At 48.7% G+C, this 15,818-nt stretch overlaps 1 protein-coding gene across 1 annotated transcript in view; it reads left to right on the forward strand.

The window, feature by feature from the left end:
* The window catches only part of LOC142259295 (uncharacterized), a 145,108-nt gene that overhangs the window by 51,932 nt on the left and 77,358 nt on the right, over positions 1–15,818 (forward strand). The window contains 3 exon segments of the mRNA XM_075331769.1: positions 8,623–9,383; positions 10,103–10,160; positions 10,521–11,714. Of these exon segments, the coding sequence (XP_075187884.1) occupies positions 8,623–9,383; positions 10,103–10,160; positions 10,521–11,714 (2,013 nt within the window).

Below are 15,818 nucleotides of genomic sequence, written 5' to 3' on the forward strand. Positions count from 1 at the left end.
GGGCAGCGCTGTGCTGCACGGCACGGGGGTACTCACTCAGCCAGTAATTCACACAGAGTCTCTGGTCAAACAAACGGCTGGATGGACGGGTCCCACAGGCGGCTGCGGTTGTTCTCCTCCAGTAGGTTGATGGTGACTGCCTTTCCCTGCACCTATGTTGTGTTTACGGTTCCAATGGGTTCCCACCGGTAACCCGCTCCCCAGCTTGGATGGGTGCTGAAGGAGCCCCTTTTGCACGGAGGCTCTGGCCCTGGGAACTGTAGCCTTGGCGGTGACTGTGTTTCCCTCTACGGTGTGAGCTGTTGCCTTCAATCGGGTCTTGGCTGCTGGGAAACCCCGGAGGTTCCCTTCGCTAACAGATTTGACCAACTTTACGGCGACTCCAAGCCTGGTCGGGGTCCGCAAGCCCTGCCGGATGGTGCTGGCTTCTCTTTGCTCTCTGGTCCGGTACCGCCGGGTCACCGCCCGTCCACGGTCCTTACGGTTCACTCCAATTAGCCTCTCCTGCAGACGGTCACCACCGTCTGCCAACCTTGCTGTTCCGTCCGGGCCACACACCCGTACACCGTCAGTCAGCTCCACTACCACCTCACTCCTCTTCCTTCCACTTCCCTAACTGAACTCAACTCCCTTCCTTTTCCCGCCTCCAGGACTGTGTACTCTTCGGCGGGCGGGGACCAACCGCCTGGCCCCACCCCCTGGTGTGGACATCAGCCCCTGGAGGAAGGCAACAAGGATTTTGTGTTTGACCTAGATGTACCTACCCGGGGTGTAGGGTGTGTTGGTGTAGTACCTGTGATGTCCTGGCTTGTCCAGGGCGCCACATATCCAGGAGAAATAGAGTGGAGCGTACAATATACTAATGTAAAGAGTCCATAGAAATAGATATAACCATACATTGCACCAAAGAACATGGAAAGATCCCTGAACTATATGGGGTCATAGTAGTGATCCCTATAGTAACACTCACATGTAAAGCAGAGAGATAGATGTGCATCCCCGCACCCTAATGAGTGTTTCACCCTTTCTTTGTTAGGGGTCGTGTTAAAAAAGGGAAACTGTTCGGTATACATAGACCTGCCAGTGGCCGGCAGCCTGTTATCAGTGGAAGTGTCAAAAGTGTAAGTCACATGACCAGTCACATGGACAGCAGCCAATTATTAATGGAAGTATAGTGTAAAATTTCAAAAAATGGGAAAAGGAAATAAGTTCCATAAAAAACAAAAAAATTTCAAAGGGATCTCAATGACTGTGAATCTCATAGGGTCTTCAGATGGCAACAAAAAAGAAACACTGTTGACCGGACAGCAAAATTCATCCATAGCGTCTCGTCTTCTCTTGAAAGTGGATCATCAAAAATTATTAGACATCAGAATGAGGACAGAAGAACCAATGAGATTACAATGAAATCAGTTGGGAAACATAAATACCACGATGGAGCGATGTGTCTTCAGACTAGATGAGAAGGCCATCACCAGGTCGTAAACCTTTCCATGCATATATTACCTGCACCTCAGATCAGCTTTTTCTGTAAAGATCTGACATTTTCTTCTTCCAAACCCTTAGGCCATGTGCCCATGGGACAACGTACACACAGACTTTGCCGCAGGTATTTCCGCAGGTTTACCACAGCTGCTCCCCGAAATCCGCAGCTATCCATTGCTGAGGTACATCTGCGGAGATGTTGCGGTAAACCTGCGGAAACAGTGCCGATTTCGAGCAGAATTCCTGCGGAATTCCTGCCCTGTATCTCCATGGTTGAGGAGCGGGAATTCCGCAGATATTTCCGCATGAATAATTGCTATGCAGTTACGTGCGGCTGCGAACAATTCGCAGCATTTTCCGCAGCTACACATACCACAGCATTGATACAGCACTCCCCAAATCCCATAGGGTAACATGGAGAGTGTCTGTACTTGCTAGAACCTGCGGATTTATCTAGAAAATCCAAATAAATCCGTTGGTTTTCCGCAGCAAAATCCACAAGTACGTTGTCCCGTGGGCACATGCCTTAGACACATTCACAGTGATAACAGATGTCCATCCTTTGCCTACAAAATTGGTTTCAAAGAGGAGCCATTACAAGTCAGAGAGTAATGAAATCATCAGTACAACTCACAAAAAAGAACCACTAAACATTTTGGAGACTCTCCTTTTGGAACAATCGGACCCCAATCGGGTAAATATTTTTTCCTAATCACCTATGTAAAATATGTAAACATTTTCCATCTCTTAAGCTCCATCCAGCTTATATTTTTATTAATTATTATAGCACATTTTATACCATGGTGCTTTATATGTGAAAATAAAACATATGTTATAATATGTTATAATATAACAAATATGTTATAATAAAAACAAGTACAGTACTCATGAACAGTGCAAGGTACAGACTAGTACAGGTGAACAGAGGTCCCTGCCTACGAGGGCTCACAGTCTACAAGGGATGGGTGAGGATTAGAGATGATTTTACCCTTGGATGTTCGGGTTTGGCCTGACTTTAAAAAACAGTTTGGCTCAGGAACCGGACTTGACCCAAACTTTACGCCAGCCACTGAACCCCGTATAAGTCAATGGAGACTTTATCTTCAGTGCTGAAAAAAATGTCTGTAAAAGGGTCATAGTAAGGGCTAGGGGAGCTGCAAAAGGAATCAAAATGGGGGAAGAGCAATGCAATTGCCCTGAAAACAAATATGGATAGAGAAACTAATTAATGGTGTTCTGTCACCATAGCAATCATGGTTAAATAGCAAGTAAATGAATAAATACAAATTTAATCAGTGACCCACAGAGATTGCCAGAGTTTTACCACAGTGAATACATTTTAAATATAGGCCCCAACAGAGCCTCTTTCCACAGTTGACCTCCACAGCCAAGATTGTCAGAGTTCCCTCACAGAGCAACAAGTTTATCAAAAGGACCCTATATGGCCTGTATTCCCAGTTCACCCACACAGCCAAGATTGTCAGAGTTCTCCCACAGAGCAACATGTTTAAGAAATGGCATTTATAGAGCCTGTTTTCAGAGTTCCCCCTACAGAGCCAAAATTTCAACCCCAGTAGGGTACAGTACAGCCGCTGCGGTTAAAAATCTCGTAGTTGGATTTGGGATCGAGCTGGCTGTCCACTGTGAGGCATACTACCGCCAGTGCCAGCCGCTTTGCCTTGGGCGCCTCCCCAATGATGTTGACTGAGTGTTCCAGGAGAACAATAAAAAATGAGTGTTCAAGAAGGCAGCCATGGCTGAATAATACAGCAAGGAAAAATGGGATAAAACTGTTTCTATTTTGTTTATTGGTACTGGGGCCATGGTGGTGCTGGATGTTGTGGCACACTGAGGAACGTCCTGTCGCCTGTGTGCACCAGAGGAAGGTGTTTATGTGGTGCCCTGGACAAGCCAGGACGTCACAGGTACTGCAACAACACACCCCACACCCCGGCTAGGCACATCTAAGTCAAACACAAATCCTTGTTGCCTCCCTCCAGGGGCTGATGTCCACACCAGGTGGGGCGGGGCCAGGCGGTTGGCTCCACCCACCGAGGAGTTCACAGGCCTGGAGGTGGGAAAGGAAGGCAGATCAGTTAGGGAGAGTAAGAGTGCAGTTAGGGAAGTGGCAAGTGAGGAGCAAACTGACTGACTGTGTCCGGGTGCGTGGCCCGGGCACCTGACAGCAAGGTTGGCAGACGGTGGTGACCGTCTGCAGGAGAGGCCGATTGACGCACAACCGTAAAGACCGGGGACGGGCGGTGGTCCGCCGGTACCGGATCGGGGAGCGAAGAGAAGCCAGCACCATTCGGCAGGGCCTACGGACCCCGACCAGGCTAGGAGTCGCCGTTAAACTGGTAAAATCCGTCAGCGACGGGAATCTCCCGTAAAGACCCGACTGAAGGCAACCGTCCAACCCGTGAGGGAGAGAAAGCTACCGCCAGAGCTAGAGCTCCCAGGGCCAGAGCCTGCGGGCAAACAGGGGCTCCCTTAGCCAACATACCGCTGGGGAGCGGGCTGCCGGTGGGAAGCCATCGGGGTCGAAAACACAACCAAGGTGCAGGGAGAGACAGTTACCGCCAACCTACCGGGAGTGACCGCCGCAGCCGTCTGTGGGACTCGTCCATCCAGCCGTGTGTTTTACCAGAGACTCCGTGTGCGTTACTGGCTGAGTGAGTACCACCGTGCCGTCTGGCACTGCGCTGCCCCGCGACCCTGCACCTGGCCAAGCCCCGCAGCCCACCTTCCAGACAACACCTCCGGGCCCCGGGACTGCCAAAAACCCCCCTACCCACGGAGGGGAGAGAAACATCTCAGCTGCTCCCTGCCATCGCTCCCGGGATCCCCGTACAGAGCAGCAGTGGTGCCCCAACCTCACCACACACCGTGGGTGGCGTCACAAACCGACATCCCAAACACCAACCAACCACCCCATTCACTCACGGGCGAGAAGCGCCGCTCGAGTCCCCGGATCCAGCCCAACGCTCGAGCCACCGAGCAGCAGCAGCGCCGGACCCGAGCGTGGTGAGCGCAGCGCCCCGCCGCCCGCGACAACTTGGCGTCACGAACAGGATCCTTACCGTTCTACCGCCTGGTGGAAGTGCGCCTTATGTCCCGCCGGAGGTGTCCGGCCGAAAATTTTCGGAAGCCGCCATATTGGGCGCGAAAAGTCCCCGCTCGAGCGTCTTCCCGAGCAGTGGAGGCGCGAGAGCCGAAGCTCCGCCCCTGAAGAGGAGGTGCCAGAGAAACACCAAGGGGGGACGAATGGCGGCCGGCCGCATGTAGCCGAGGCTGTAGAGAAGCGGGGACGCCAGGACTCTGCGGCGATACTTCGGTTCCTGGAGGACACCGCTACCGACATGTCCGCTCCGTCTAGCCACGCAGACATTGTGGAGCCGGTGGCTGGAACAGCGGCATGGCTCAGGGCCCGAACAGCGGCAATCTGTCAGCGCTACCGGAGCCAGATATGTCTGCTGATGGAGCGGTGGACCACGGAGATGGAGGAAGTACCGGCGGTCGCCCGGGTGTACGGGATGGAGGCCATGATGGAGGAGCTGGTGAGTGACCCACGCCCCTGTGTCCCTGAGGGACCGGCCACCGCGGCTGAGGGACCCGGTCTGCCCCTGGCCCCCATACTGCCTCTGCCCTTCCTACCCGTGTGCCCCGCCGCTGCTGGTCTGTCTGGCTTGCGCCCCCTTGCAACGGCAGCCGAAAGAGTGACGAGCCCGGAGACTGCGGCAGCTGGCGGCAACCCGCCTGGCGCAGGAACGGATGATAGTGACTCCGGGCTGGACACGGAACCTGTTTTGGATGAAGAGGGAGTCGCTGGCTCGCACGACATGGAGGCCACCTACATTCCACGGAGCGGAAATAATGGATATCGGGCGGCCCTTCCCCGTCGCGCTTGTTATGCGCTGGAGGGGCTGGTACCCATGTTTTTCCACCCGGGGCCGGATGAGGAGCAAGAAAGCGAGCAGTGATGGCAGCGGTTCCCTCGCCGCAAGTTGTCCCCATTGGGACTATCAGTACTGTTGTTGAATGTAACCGAATGATAAAATAAAAGAAATCAACCGAACTATGACCAGATTAACACCTTGATTGAACCGGCCATTGCCGGCAAGTTGTCCCCGTAGGGACTTTCTGCAACCGTTTGCGTAAGGAACTTCTTACGAACAAGCCCGAGAACTTGCAGGGCAACCACAAACTTGGTGGAGTGTAAATATAATTGTTAGCATTACTGTGACCGCCTCCGGAGAGGCAGATTGGAGGAAGGGCCCGCAGTAGAGTAGCCTGGGGCCCGGCCACCACCTGAACCGGTGGCGATCCTCCGGGGGTCAGGGGTTCCCCATGGACGTGGGTCCCCTGAAAGAGACCGTACCCGCTCGGGCAACTTGGGTCTGGACTGGGGCAAGGGGTGCTGCCCATTTTCTTAGGGGCAGCATCAGGGCCAGGTTGTTTGGGCGGGGGGGAAGAGCGGAAGCCATTTGTTAATAAAATTGACTACCGTTAGTAACGTTAAAAGTACCGTGCCTCCCGTTATGGGAAGTTTCTACAAAAATGCTTATGTTTTTATATGTTTTTACCGTTTTTTCTATTTTTCTAGTTGTGAAAATAAAACCGGTGATGGACGAGCAGCCCGCGGACGGTCTGCGCTTAACCAAGAGGGAATGGGGCGCCCTGGACAAGCCAGGACGTCACAGGTACTGCAACAACACACCCCACACCCCGGTTAGGCACATCTAAGTCAAACACAAATCCTTGTTGCCTCCCTCCAGGGGCTGATGTCCACACCAGGTGGGGCGGGGCCAGGCGGTTGGCTCCACCCACCGAGGAGTTCACAGGCCTGGAGGCGGGAAAGGAAGGCAGATCAGTTAGGGAGAGTAAGAGTGCAGTTAGGGAAGTGGCAAGTGAGGAGCAAACTGACTGACCGTGTCCGGGTGTGTGGCCCGGGCACCTGACAGCAAGGTTGGCAGACGGTGGTGACCGTCTGCAGGAGAGGCCGATTGACGCACAACCGTAAGGACCGGGGACGGGCGGTGGCTCGCCGGTACCGGATCTGGGAGCGAAGAGAAGCCAGCACCATCCGGCAGGGCCTACGGACCCTGACCATGCTAGAAGTCGCCGTTAAACCGGTCAAATCCGTCAGCGACGGGAACCTCCGGGGTTTCCCAGCAGTAAAGACCCGACTGAAGGCAACCATCCAACCCGTGAGGGAGAGAAAGCTACCGCCAGAGCTAGAGCTCCCAGGGCCAGAGCCTGCGGGCAAACAGGGGCTCCCTTAGCCAACATACCGCTGGGGAGCGGGCTGCCGGTGGGAAGCCATCGGGGCCGAAAACACAACCAAGGTGCAGGGAGAGACAGTTACCGCCAACCTACCGGGAGTGACCGTCGCAGCCGTCTGTGGGACTCGTCCATCCAGCCGTGTGTTTTACCAGAGACTCCGTGTGCGTTACTGGCTGAGTGAGTACCACTGTGTCGTCTGGCACTGCGCTGCCCCGCGACCCTGCACCTGGCCAAGCCCCGCAGCCCACCTTCCAGACAACACCTCTGGGCACCGGGACTGCCAAAAAACCCCCTACCCACGGAGGGGAGAGAAACATCTCAGCTGCTCCCTGCCATCGCTCCCGGGATCCCCGTACAGAGCAGCGGTGGTGCCCCAACCTCACCACACACCGTGGGTGGCGTCACAAACCGACATCCCAAACACCAACCAACCACCCCTTTCACTCACGGGCGAGGAGCGCCGCTCGAGTCCCCGGATCCGGCCCAACGCTCGAGCCACCGAGCAGCAGCAGCAGCGCCGGACCAGAGCGTGGTGAGCGCAGCGCCCCGCCGCCCGCGACATTTAGTTTGGGTGTGTTGCAGACACAGAGAGATCATGTCTTCTATCTGCAGCAGCTCCACCTCCACCACTAGCAGCAGCACCACAGCCAAGTCCCCTATATTGTTTGCACTCCAGAAATTGTAGAGTATTACATGGCCAGTATACAGAGAGAATGCCTATCAGATTATTACACTGACTGTTTTCACAGTTTCCCCACAGAGCCAAATTTCAGGTCCAGTACCTCACACTATAGCTGGAGTAGTTAAAAAGCTGGTGGGACTTCCGGCTCCTGCGCTGAGGATGTAAGACGTGCAGTGAAGAGCTCCAGCATCAGCCAGAGATCAAACTGAAAGCCAGGGCAAGATCCGTCCCCATCCAGCGTCCTAAGGCAGACCTGCCACTGGGTATTAGCCATCCCTGCATATAACCCCCACCACTCGAGCATCTGCTAGATCTGAGACCGGAGAACTTTCTGGCCGTGGAGGAGAGCGGGGGAGCAGACACTGCAATCACCTCTCTGTCTGAAGCAACGTGGAGGAGGTAGGAGAGTAGCTCTGCAGCAGTGTGCCACTATAGATCGTGCAGTGAGGGAAGCTGGAGACCTGAGCCCTGCATATACCCTTACCCCCCCCCCCCTCTGGGACAGGCCCGTGATTCTGAGGCACTGGAGTGACCCCCCACTGGTGATCTCATTCCCTGGGGGCAAGCCAGACAGTGCTCTCACCTGGGCTGAGGAAGATCTGAGGCAGGAGAGAGACCAGGGACTCTCAGAGGACAGACTGGCAGAAAAGAGGCAGCAGAGGAGTGGAGGAGGTGGCTGCTAGACTGCTCCAGGCTCCTTTGATCACCTCGACCATATTTGGGCGGGAAACAACTCTGCTTTCAAACGCCAGCCATTGTTCAGTGAACTGCTGTTTGGGGAAAAGAGCGACATCTGGTGGACTGAGGCAGTCATAGCACCTCACTTTGAAGGAAAAAAAAAAAAATCTCAAATAACACTCTCCCCCAGTGGCCAACATAAAGAACTGCACCCAATGTAATGGTTGCTGGCTTCTAAGAGGACTGGAAGTAAATAAATAAATCCTAAAACAGGATCCTCAATTTTCAACTGGGTATTCCCCTCCTGATAAAGAGGAACTTTTCTCCCAGCCAGCGGACCAGCGACCTATGGATCGCTACCTTCTACGTAGCGCGCAAAAATCAGACCATTATTGCCAAGCAGAGGTCAGAGCAGGCAGCAAAAGGGAGGGAGACATGGCATCAAGCCCTTTGGAGGAACAAGTCCTTGCAGATGTATCTCAATCACTCCACAGTGCCTTCAGTGATGACTCAATAAACAATCCTAATGATGGCAGCAGGGAGGATGCCCAGCAACCGCAAACGATAGACTACAAAAATATGGCGGCGGAGGTCACAGCCAACATCATGCCAGGGATTCAGAAAACCTTGGAGCAAGCTATCCAGAATGTCCTCCATAACTTCCGGGGAGAACTAAACAAACATAAAGGACAAATAGAGGAGCTGCAGCAGAGGGTGTCATCTCTGGAGGAGGAAAATAAACAAATGTCTTCACAGCTGGAAGAAACTGTTGCAGAGACAAAACGACTAACAGACAAAGTTGAAGATCTCGAAAATAGATCCAGACGCAGCAATCTAAGATTAGTGGGGCTATCTGAAGCGGTCCCGACTGCCGAACTGCAACGCTTGTGTGAAAGGGATCTGCCGACAGCCTTGGGAATCAACAGAGGATGTAGAGTTGAAAGAGCTCACAGGGTGGGCCCAGACCTGCGTTCCCATAATCGAGAATCCGGAGATCAGGCAATAAGACCACGCCAAGTGATTATGAAATTTCTAGACTATAACGATAAATTTGACATCATAAGGGCTTATAGACAGCAAACTCAACCACTGATCATAAGAGGTATGAGGCTCCTCTTATTCGAGGATTACTCTGCAGACGTGGCCAAGCGAAGAAGAGCCTTTAGCAAGATTTGTGTCTCCCTATTTCAAGCCAAAAGAAGTTTTACGCTTCGGTATCCGGCCCTGCTGAGGATTTTTCAAAAGGATGGCAACAGTATTGTTTACAACTCGGCAAAGGATGCAGAAAGAGACATGGAAAAAATATTACAATCGGCAAAAATTGCAGAGAGAAGAAGAGATCAGAAGGGGGACGAACGGCAACAGTCACCGAAATCTCAGAGATCTACGGACCACAGAAGATGAAAAACCTCAGTGACAGTCTGTCTGACGCCTTGATTCATCCTCTTACCTACTTTTCCTTTTAATAGACTGGAGTTATGCCGCAGTGTCTTGGTGGGGATATCAAGTTATTGAACAAACTATCTTTGTGAGCAAAGGTTGGCAGGGATCTAGTGGGGGAGGATTATGGGCTGCCTTGGGACATGGGTGACTCGCCGAGCCGGGGGATGCTTGTCCACACAATCTATACCCTCCTTCCTTGGGGATGTATCCTGTGGTTCGGCGAGGGAAGTAACGAAATAACCGACTTGGTCAAATTGGGTGGGTGTAAGTAAGAGATATGGACGGCACCCTGGTATTCTTTTGTATCTATTTCCTATGGTGCAAGATGAGCTTCTTTATTATGATTGTGTAACCAAGCACACTCATCTTCAGAAAAAAGTGAAGTCCAGAGCACTTTTGGTGGTGTGTAGAATTGGGAACACACTACAGTGCACTACGAATTTAAAGTTACTGTTGACTAAGTGTTGATTGCTTTGCTGTGTTTTTCTAGTTTTTTGTTTCTTCTTCTAACATCTTCTTCTTTCTTTTAAGAGTCACTGAGAGACTCAGAGTGCTGTGCAACACCTCCACAAGCGACCAGTAAAAAGCAGTAAATAGATTCCACAGGGACCCTTATGATTATCATTTCCTGGAATGTAAAAGGCCTGAGGTCCCCGAATAAAAGATCTAAGGTATTGAGACACCTCAAACGATTCTCCCCAGATATAGTTCTTCTTCAGGAAACTCATTTGGGAAAAGAAGATTTTTTCAGACTTAAAAGATTCTGGGTTGGGACTGTAGTGGGTTCGGCAGCACAGGGGAGACATGCAGGGGTAGTGATCTTATGCCACCGGAATTTTGCTTTTCAGCTATTGTCCCAGGAGTGTGACGACCAGGGGAGGTGGGTTCGGGTCACTATAGATCATGGGGGAGAAACCTATTCTATACAAAACATCTATGGTCCTAATAGTTCAAATAAATCCTTCTTTGAAGATATAGAAAGGAAGATTATTCTTGACAATTCACCTCTGATAATCACCGGTGGTGACTTTAACACAGTACATAAAATAGATGAGGACAGAAGGAGCCAGAGCAGGGCCCCTCATAGAGAAGAAAATGCACTCCCTTCTCTTCTTAACCAGACTGGGTTGAGGGATGTCTGGCGCTGGCTACATCCTGACGCTAGAGAGTTTACTCATTTTTCCCATGTCCACCAATCCTGGTCAAGGATCGATTATCTTTTGACCTCTGAGAGTTTATTGAATAGACTGAAATCGGTTGAAATATATGATTTGGTCATATCAGACCATGCCCCAGTGGGTATGGAACTGACGGACAAGGTGGTTAGGGGGACAGACTTTATATGGAGGTTTCCAGCCTTCCTTACGAAGGATGAGGGATTTAATGACAAATTGCGCTGCTGGTGGGAGGAGTTTATATTTGACAACAGAGAACACATAGATCAAACTGCTCTGTTTTGGAATACGGCAAAGACTGTGCTGAGAGGCAGAATTTTATTGTATGTCTCTTCCCTCAAGAAAAAGGTGAAGGAGGGGTATTCTGAATCAAGTGCAAAACTCAGACATGCTTACACGGAGTTCTTGCAGAATCCCTCAGCTCAAAATAGAGAACATTGGAAACTGGTGAAACAAGAGTTTGAGATGTGGTTAGACAGAAGGGAGCAGATGTATCGAACTAGACAAGAAGTTGAATTACTCAGATATGGTAACAAGGCGGGTAAATTATTGGCGAGATTAGCGAAGGGGCACTCTCAAGTATCTCCCATAGTCAGAATAAAACAGACAAGACAAGGAAAGGTAACTTCCGATCCCAAAAACATAAATGCCATACTACAAGACTTTTATAAAGACCTATATAAATCCTCACATACCAACATAACAGAGGGCAGATCCTTCCTCCAACATTTATCTCTCCCAAAACTTTCACTGGAGCAGTTGTATGTAATTAATGCGGATATTAAGGAAGAGGAGGTAAAGCAAACTATTAGTCATCTTCAGAATGGGAAGGCACCCGGTCCTGATGGGTATAGTGGGGAGTTTTATAAGGCACTTAAAGAACAGATTTCCCCGACATTGGCCACTTATTACAACACTATTTTGACAACGGGGGACATTCAGTCAGATCCAAAGAGACGTACATCAAAGTAATACCGAAACAAGGAAAGGACCCCCTAGAGCCAGGCTCCTACAGACCTATTTCACTAATTGACCTAGACCAAAAAATTATGTCTAAAATAATGGCTGAGCGTTTGGCAGGGGTGCTTTCTCAGTTGGTGAAACCGGCTCAGGTGGGGTTTGTTAAAGGGAGGGCTGCAGTTAAGAACATAAGGAAGGTTTTGACAGTGTTGGATGTGGTGGGACGACAGCAACACTCAGGTGACAGACCAGCCCTCCTAACTCTAGATGCAGAGAAAGCATTTGATAATGTCAGTTGGGAATGGTTGGGGGCGACGCTGGACACTTTCAATTTAAAAGGCAAATTTAGAACATACTTGGACGGGGTATACAACAGCCCTACAGCCAGAATACATACTCCTGGATTCCTCTCTGCTCCTTTTCACCTACACAAAGGGACCAGACAGGGCTGTCCAATGTCACCATTGCTATTTAACCTGGCCATGGAACCCTTTGCTAGATATGTGGAGGAGACTGATCTATTTGACGGAATTAAAGTAGGCAAGGATATAGTCAAAATTGCTCTTTTTGCACATGATGTCATATTGTTCCTGTCATGACCACTAACACAGTTAAGAGATATTTTTGATTTTATTCAGAAATTTGGGGAATACTCGGGCTACAAGATCAATATTAACAAAAGCGAACTTTTAGAACTAGGAGAAAAAACACCCCTGGAGCACTGGAGGAAGTTGGGTTTGGAGCTCTGTGTCTCAAAGTCACATATATCGTATTTGGGTATAAAGATAGGGAGGCGACCAGATCAATTATACTCACTAAACTATACCCCCCTGATAGGTAAAATATTGGAGGAATTGCAAAGGTGGAATCACTTACCAATATCCCTTCTGGGTAGATGTCATTTGATCAAAATGATTAGCTTTGCCAGACTCCTATACCCCTTGCAAACCCTACCCCTGATTTTAAAACACTCAGACATAAACAAATTGAAGAAGGCCTTTACACACTTTATTTGGACAGGTAAAAGACCCAGAATCGCTGTAGAAAAATTGATGCTATTAAGAAATGAAGGAGGGGTTAATTTCCCAAACATACGGGCTTACAATATCGCCTCTTTGTTCAGGCATGTGGTGGATTGGATGCACGACACGAGTTGTTACTCAAACACACATATAGAACGACAATTAGCCGCCCCCTGGGACCTAACCACTCTTATCCACACTAAACAAGCCAAACTGCCACAGTCGGTAAAATCCTCCTTTCTACTAAGGGACACTATAATGTGCTGGAAAATAGTAAGGAAAGCTTTCCAACTCCCCTTCTTGATCTCTAAACATATGCCAATATTTGGCCACCCCGAATTCCCCCAGGGAGCAGAGATCAGGACGTTAATTGGACAGACAAGTGACCATTTACGGAAGGAGTATTATGAGTTTAGAGGATAAAAAATGGATGTCTCCACAAGAAATCATGCCCAAATTTCAGATACATAGTAAGCATTTCATGCAGGTCCTGCAGCTCCGGTCTTTCTGTCAATCCAGACTCAGACAGTTAGAAAAGGAAGCTACCTCTCATGCCCTAGATGAAATTATTGGCCAATGCACCCAGATGGTGAGCATTTCCTCACTGTATGGTAACATAAGACACAAATTTTTGAAAGCAAGACACAGTAAACTGTTCAGGACATGGGAGAGGTGGACTGGAGATCTGGATATAGCTGAGACAATACTGCAAGGGTGGGAAAAGGTGAGAAAATCCATCTTGTGTGAGAGATGGAGGGAGACTTATTTTAAACTCATGCACACAGCGCTGTATGGATTTAACATCCCGCCTTCCCATAGCTGCCCTGACAGAATTACAGCATGTCCTAAATGTAAGGTGCCCTTTACAAACCTTTGGCACGGGGTGTGGGAATGCACAGAAGTAGTAACTTACTGGAAGCTAATAAGAGACCAGATCCAGGAATGTTGGGGAACAAAACTTCCACAATCGCCACAGGCTTTGCTTTTCCATCAGCTTCGTCCCCCTGAATCTGAATCTCAACTTGGGATAGATAAAGTGAAGATCCCTAGAAATATTCACACATTTTTAATTGTGGCTTTACGAAATCTTTTTAGCGAGTGGCTTAAACCAAATATTCCATCAATGGGATCAATAATATCTCAAATGAAACAATTATTAGGGCTGGAATTGCTAGAAGTTGAAAGGAGCAAAGAAAAATCAGCAGGGAAAGTTTTTCCGCTGTGGAAACAGTTTATAGGGTTCCACTATAGTCCTCAGGAAATTCTGAAAATAGTCAGTCCTTTTCGCCATACGGAATGGTACTGTCTGGAAGACCTGGGGGGGACATTGGGGGCTTTAGGGACATCAGCAATTACTTAATGTGCATTATATGGAATCGGTGGCTGATACCATCACAGAGGCATAATTGTGGAGGGGTTCACATTCTCACTCATTGTTCATTGTCTCTTTGTGTACATGTCTTCTTTTCCTTTTTTTCATATAGCTTAAATTAAAAAGGTTGTAACTACCACTATAGTAATCTACAAGGTACACTGCTCAAATGTTGAGCATATCAATGTCATGTACACTGTCTAATTCTTTGAACAAGTTTATTGCTTCCCTTTCTGTTATGTTTAAAAATTTAAATAAAAAAAAAAAAGATGTTTAAAAAAAAAAAAAAAAAAAAAGCTGGTTATTGGAAGGAAGTTGGGATGACTGGGTAGTGGAGGGAGTTTATTATAACCTACTACATTTTGGAGTTAATAGAATGCTTAATGTCACCATTTAAGGAGACGGCGTGGTATCACTCTGAGAAATTAGGTGGTACACTTGGAGGATTGGAGGTGGGGGTTGAAGGTGACTATGTGGGAGTGCGTTTGAGCAGAGGGTGGTGCAGGGGGTGGGGGGAAGAAGGACAGTTTAACAATATGGTTGCAAATTCATTCATGTAGTTAGCTATAAGGGTTTCCGCGAGGTATTAAAGATTCTGAGTCTTACTGTGAATACTGTGAACATTGATTAGATATTGTAGCACTGAATTGTAAAAGGAGTGATATACAATTTTCTTGTCATTTTGCTGATAATATTATTGATATTATTAATATTAATATTATTTGTTTCTATGTAATGATTTGTTTGCTTTTGAAAATCAATAAAAATTATAATTTAAAAAAAAAAAGCTGGTAATTGGATTTGGATTGAGCTGGTGGTCCAGTGCGAGGCTTGGAAGAGTTCCCCCACAGAGCAACAATGTTTAAAAAGTCCATTGCAGAGCCTGTTTTCAGAGTTGACCCAGACATACAACAAAGGCAGAGTTTACTCACAGAACAATTTTAAATATAGAGCATCTTTCTACAGTTGACTCACACAGACAAAATTTAAAGATTCCCCCCCCCCAGAGAACCCAATTTAAAAGGCCTCTACAGAGCCTCTTGCCAGAGTTCATCCTCACAGACAAAAATATAAGATTTCCTTCACGGAGAAACAAATTTAAAACGGCCCCCACAGAGCTTTTTTGTTTTTCAGAGTTCTCCCCACAGCCAAAAGTAGAATATGTTCCCTACAGAACAACAATTTTAAAAAGGTCCCTACAAAGTCCATCCACAGCTCCAGTGTGGTGGGGGACTTTAACCCCAAGCAGCTGAGTCTCTGAACAGCCTGCTGTTGTTTCCAACAGGCTGTGCTGCGGTTGGTCGTCCAACTGTTACACTGACTGGATAAGCAGAAGGTGTAGGAAGCTGAGTAGTAGGAGGAGGCAACACAGAGAAACATGCATCAATCCTCTGTGGTGTTAGGACATGCACCAAATCAGTTTCCACCTCAGGCTCAGACTACATTTTATTAAATTTTACAGAGCCTGATTTCACATTTGATTCTCAAAAACAAGATTATCCGAGATTCACCACTGAGCACCCAATTTTAAAAAACCCTCTAAACAGCCTTTTTTCTCGGTTGACTCTGACAGCCAAGACTGCCTGAGATCCACAGTCTCTCCAGCAGATGTAAGATGGAGTTCCACCTTGTTGGTACGTCGCATATGAGGCCTTGATTGGGAAGACTGAACTGACTCTGTAGTGCAGGCAAGCATCAGAGTGAGAATGCACTTTCCG

This window comes from Anomaloglossus baeobatrachus, assembly GCF_048569485.1.
Source record: "Anomaloglossus baeobatrachus isolate aAnoBae1 chromosome 5 unlocalized genomic scaffold, aAnoBae1.hap1 SUPER_5_unloc_6, whole genome shotgun sequence".
In the NCBI taxonomy this organism is placed as follows: Eukaryota; Metazoa; Chordata; class Amphibia; order Anura; family Aromobatidae; genus Anomaloglossus; species Anomaloglossus baeobatrachus.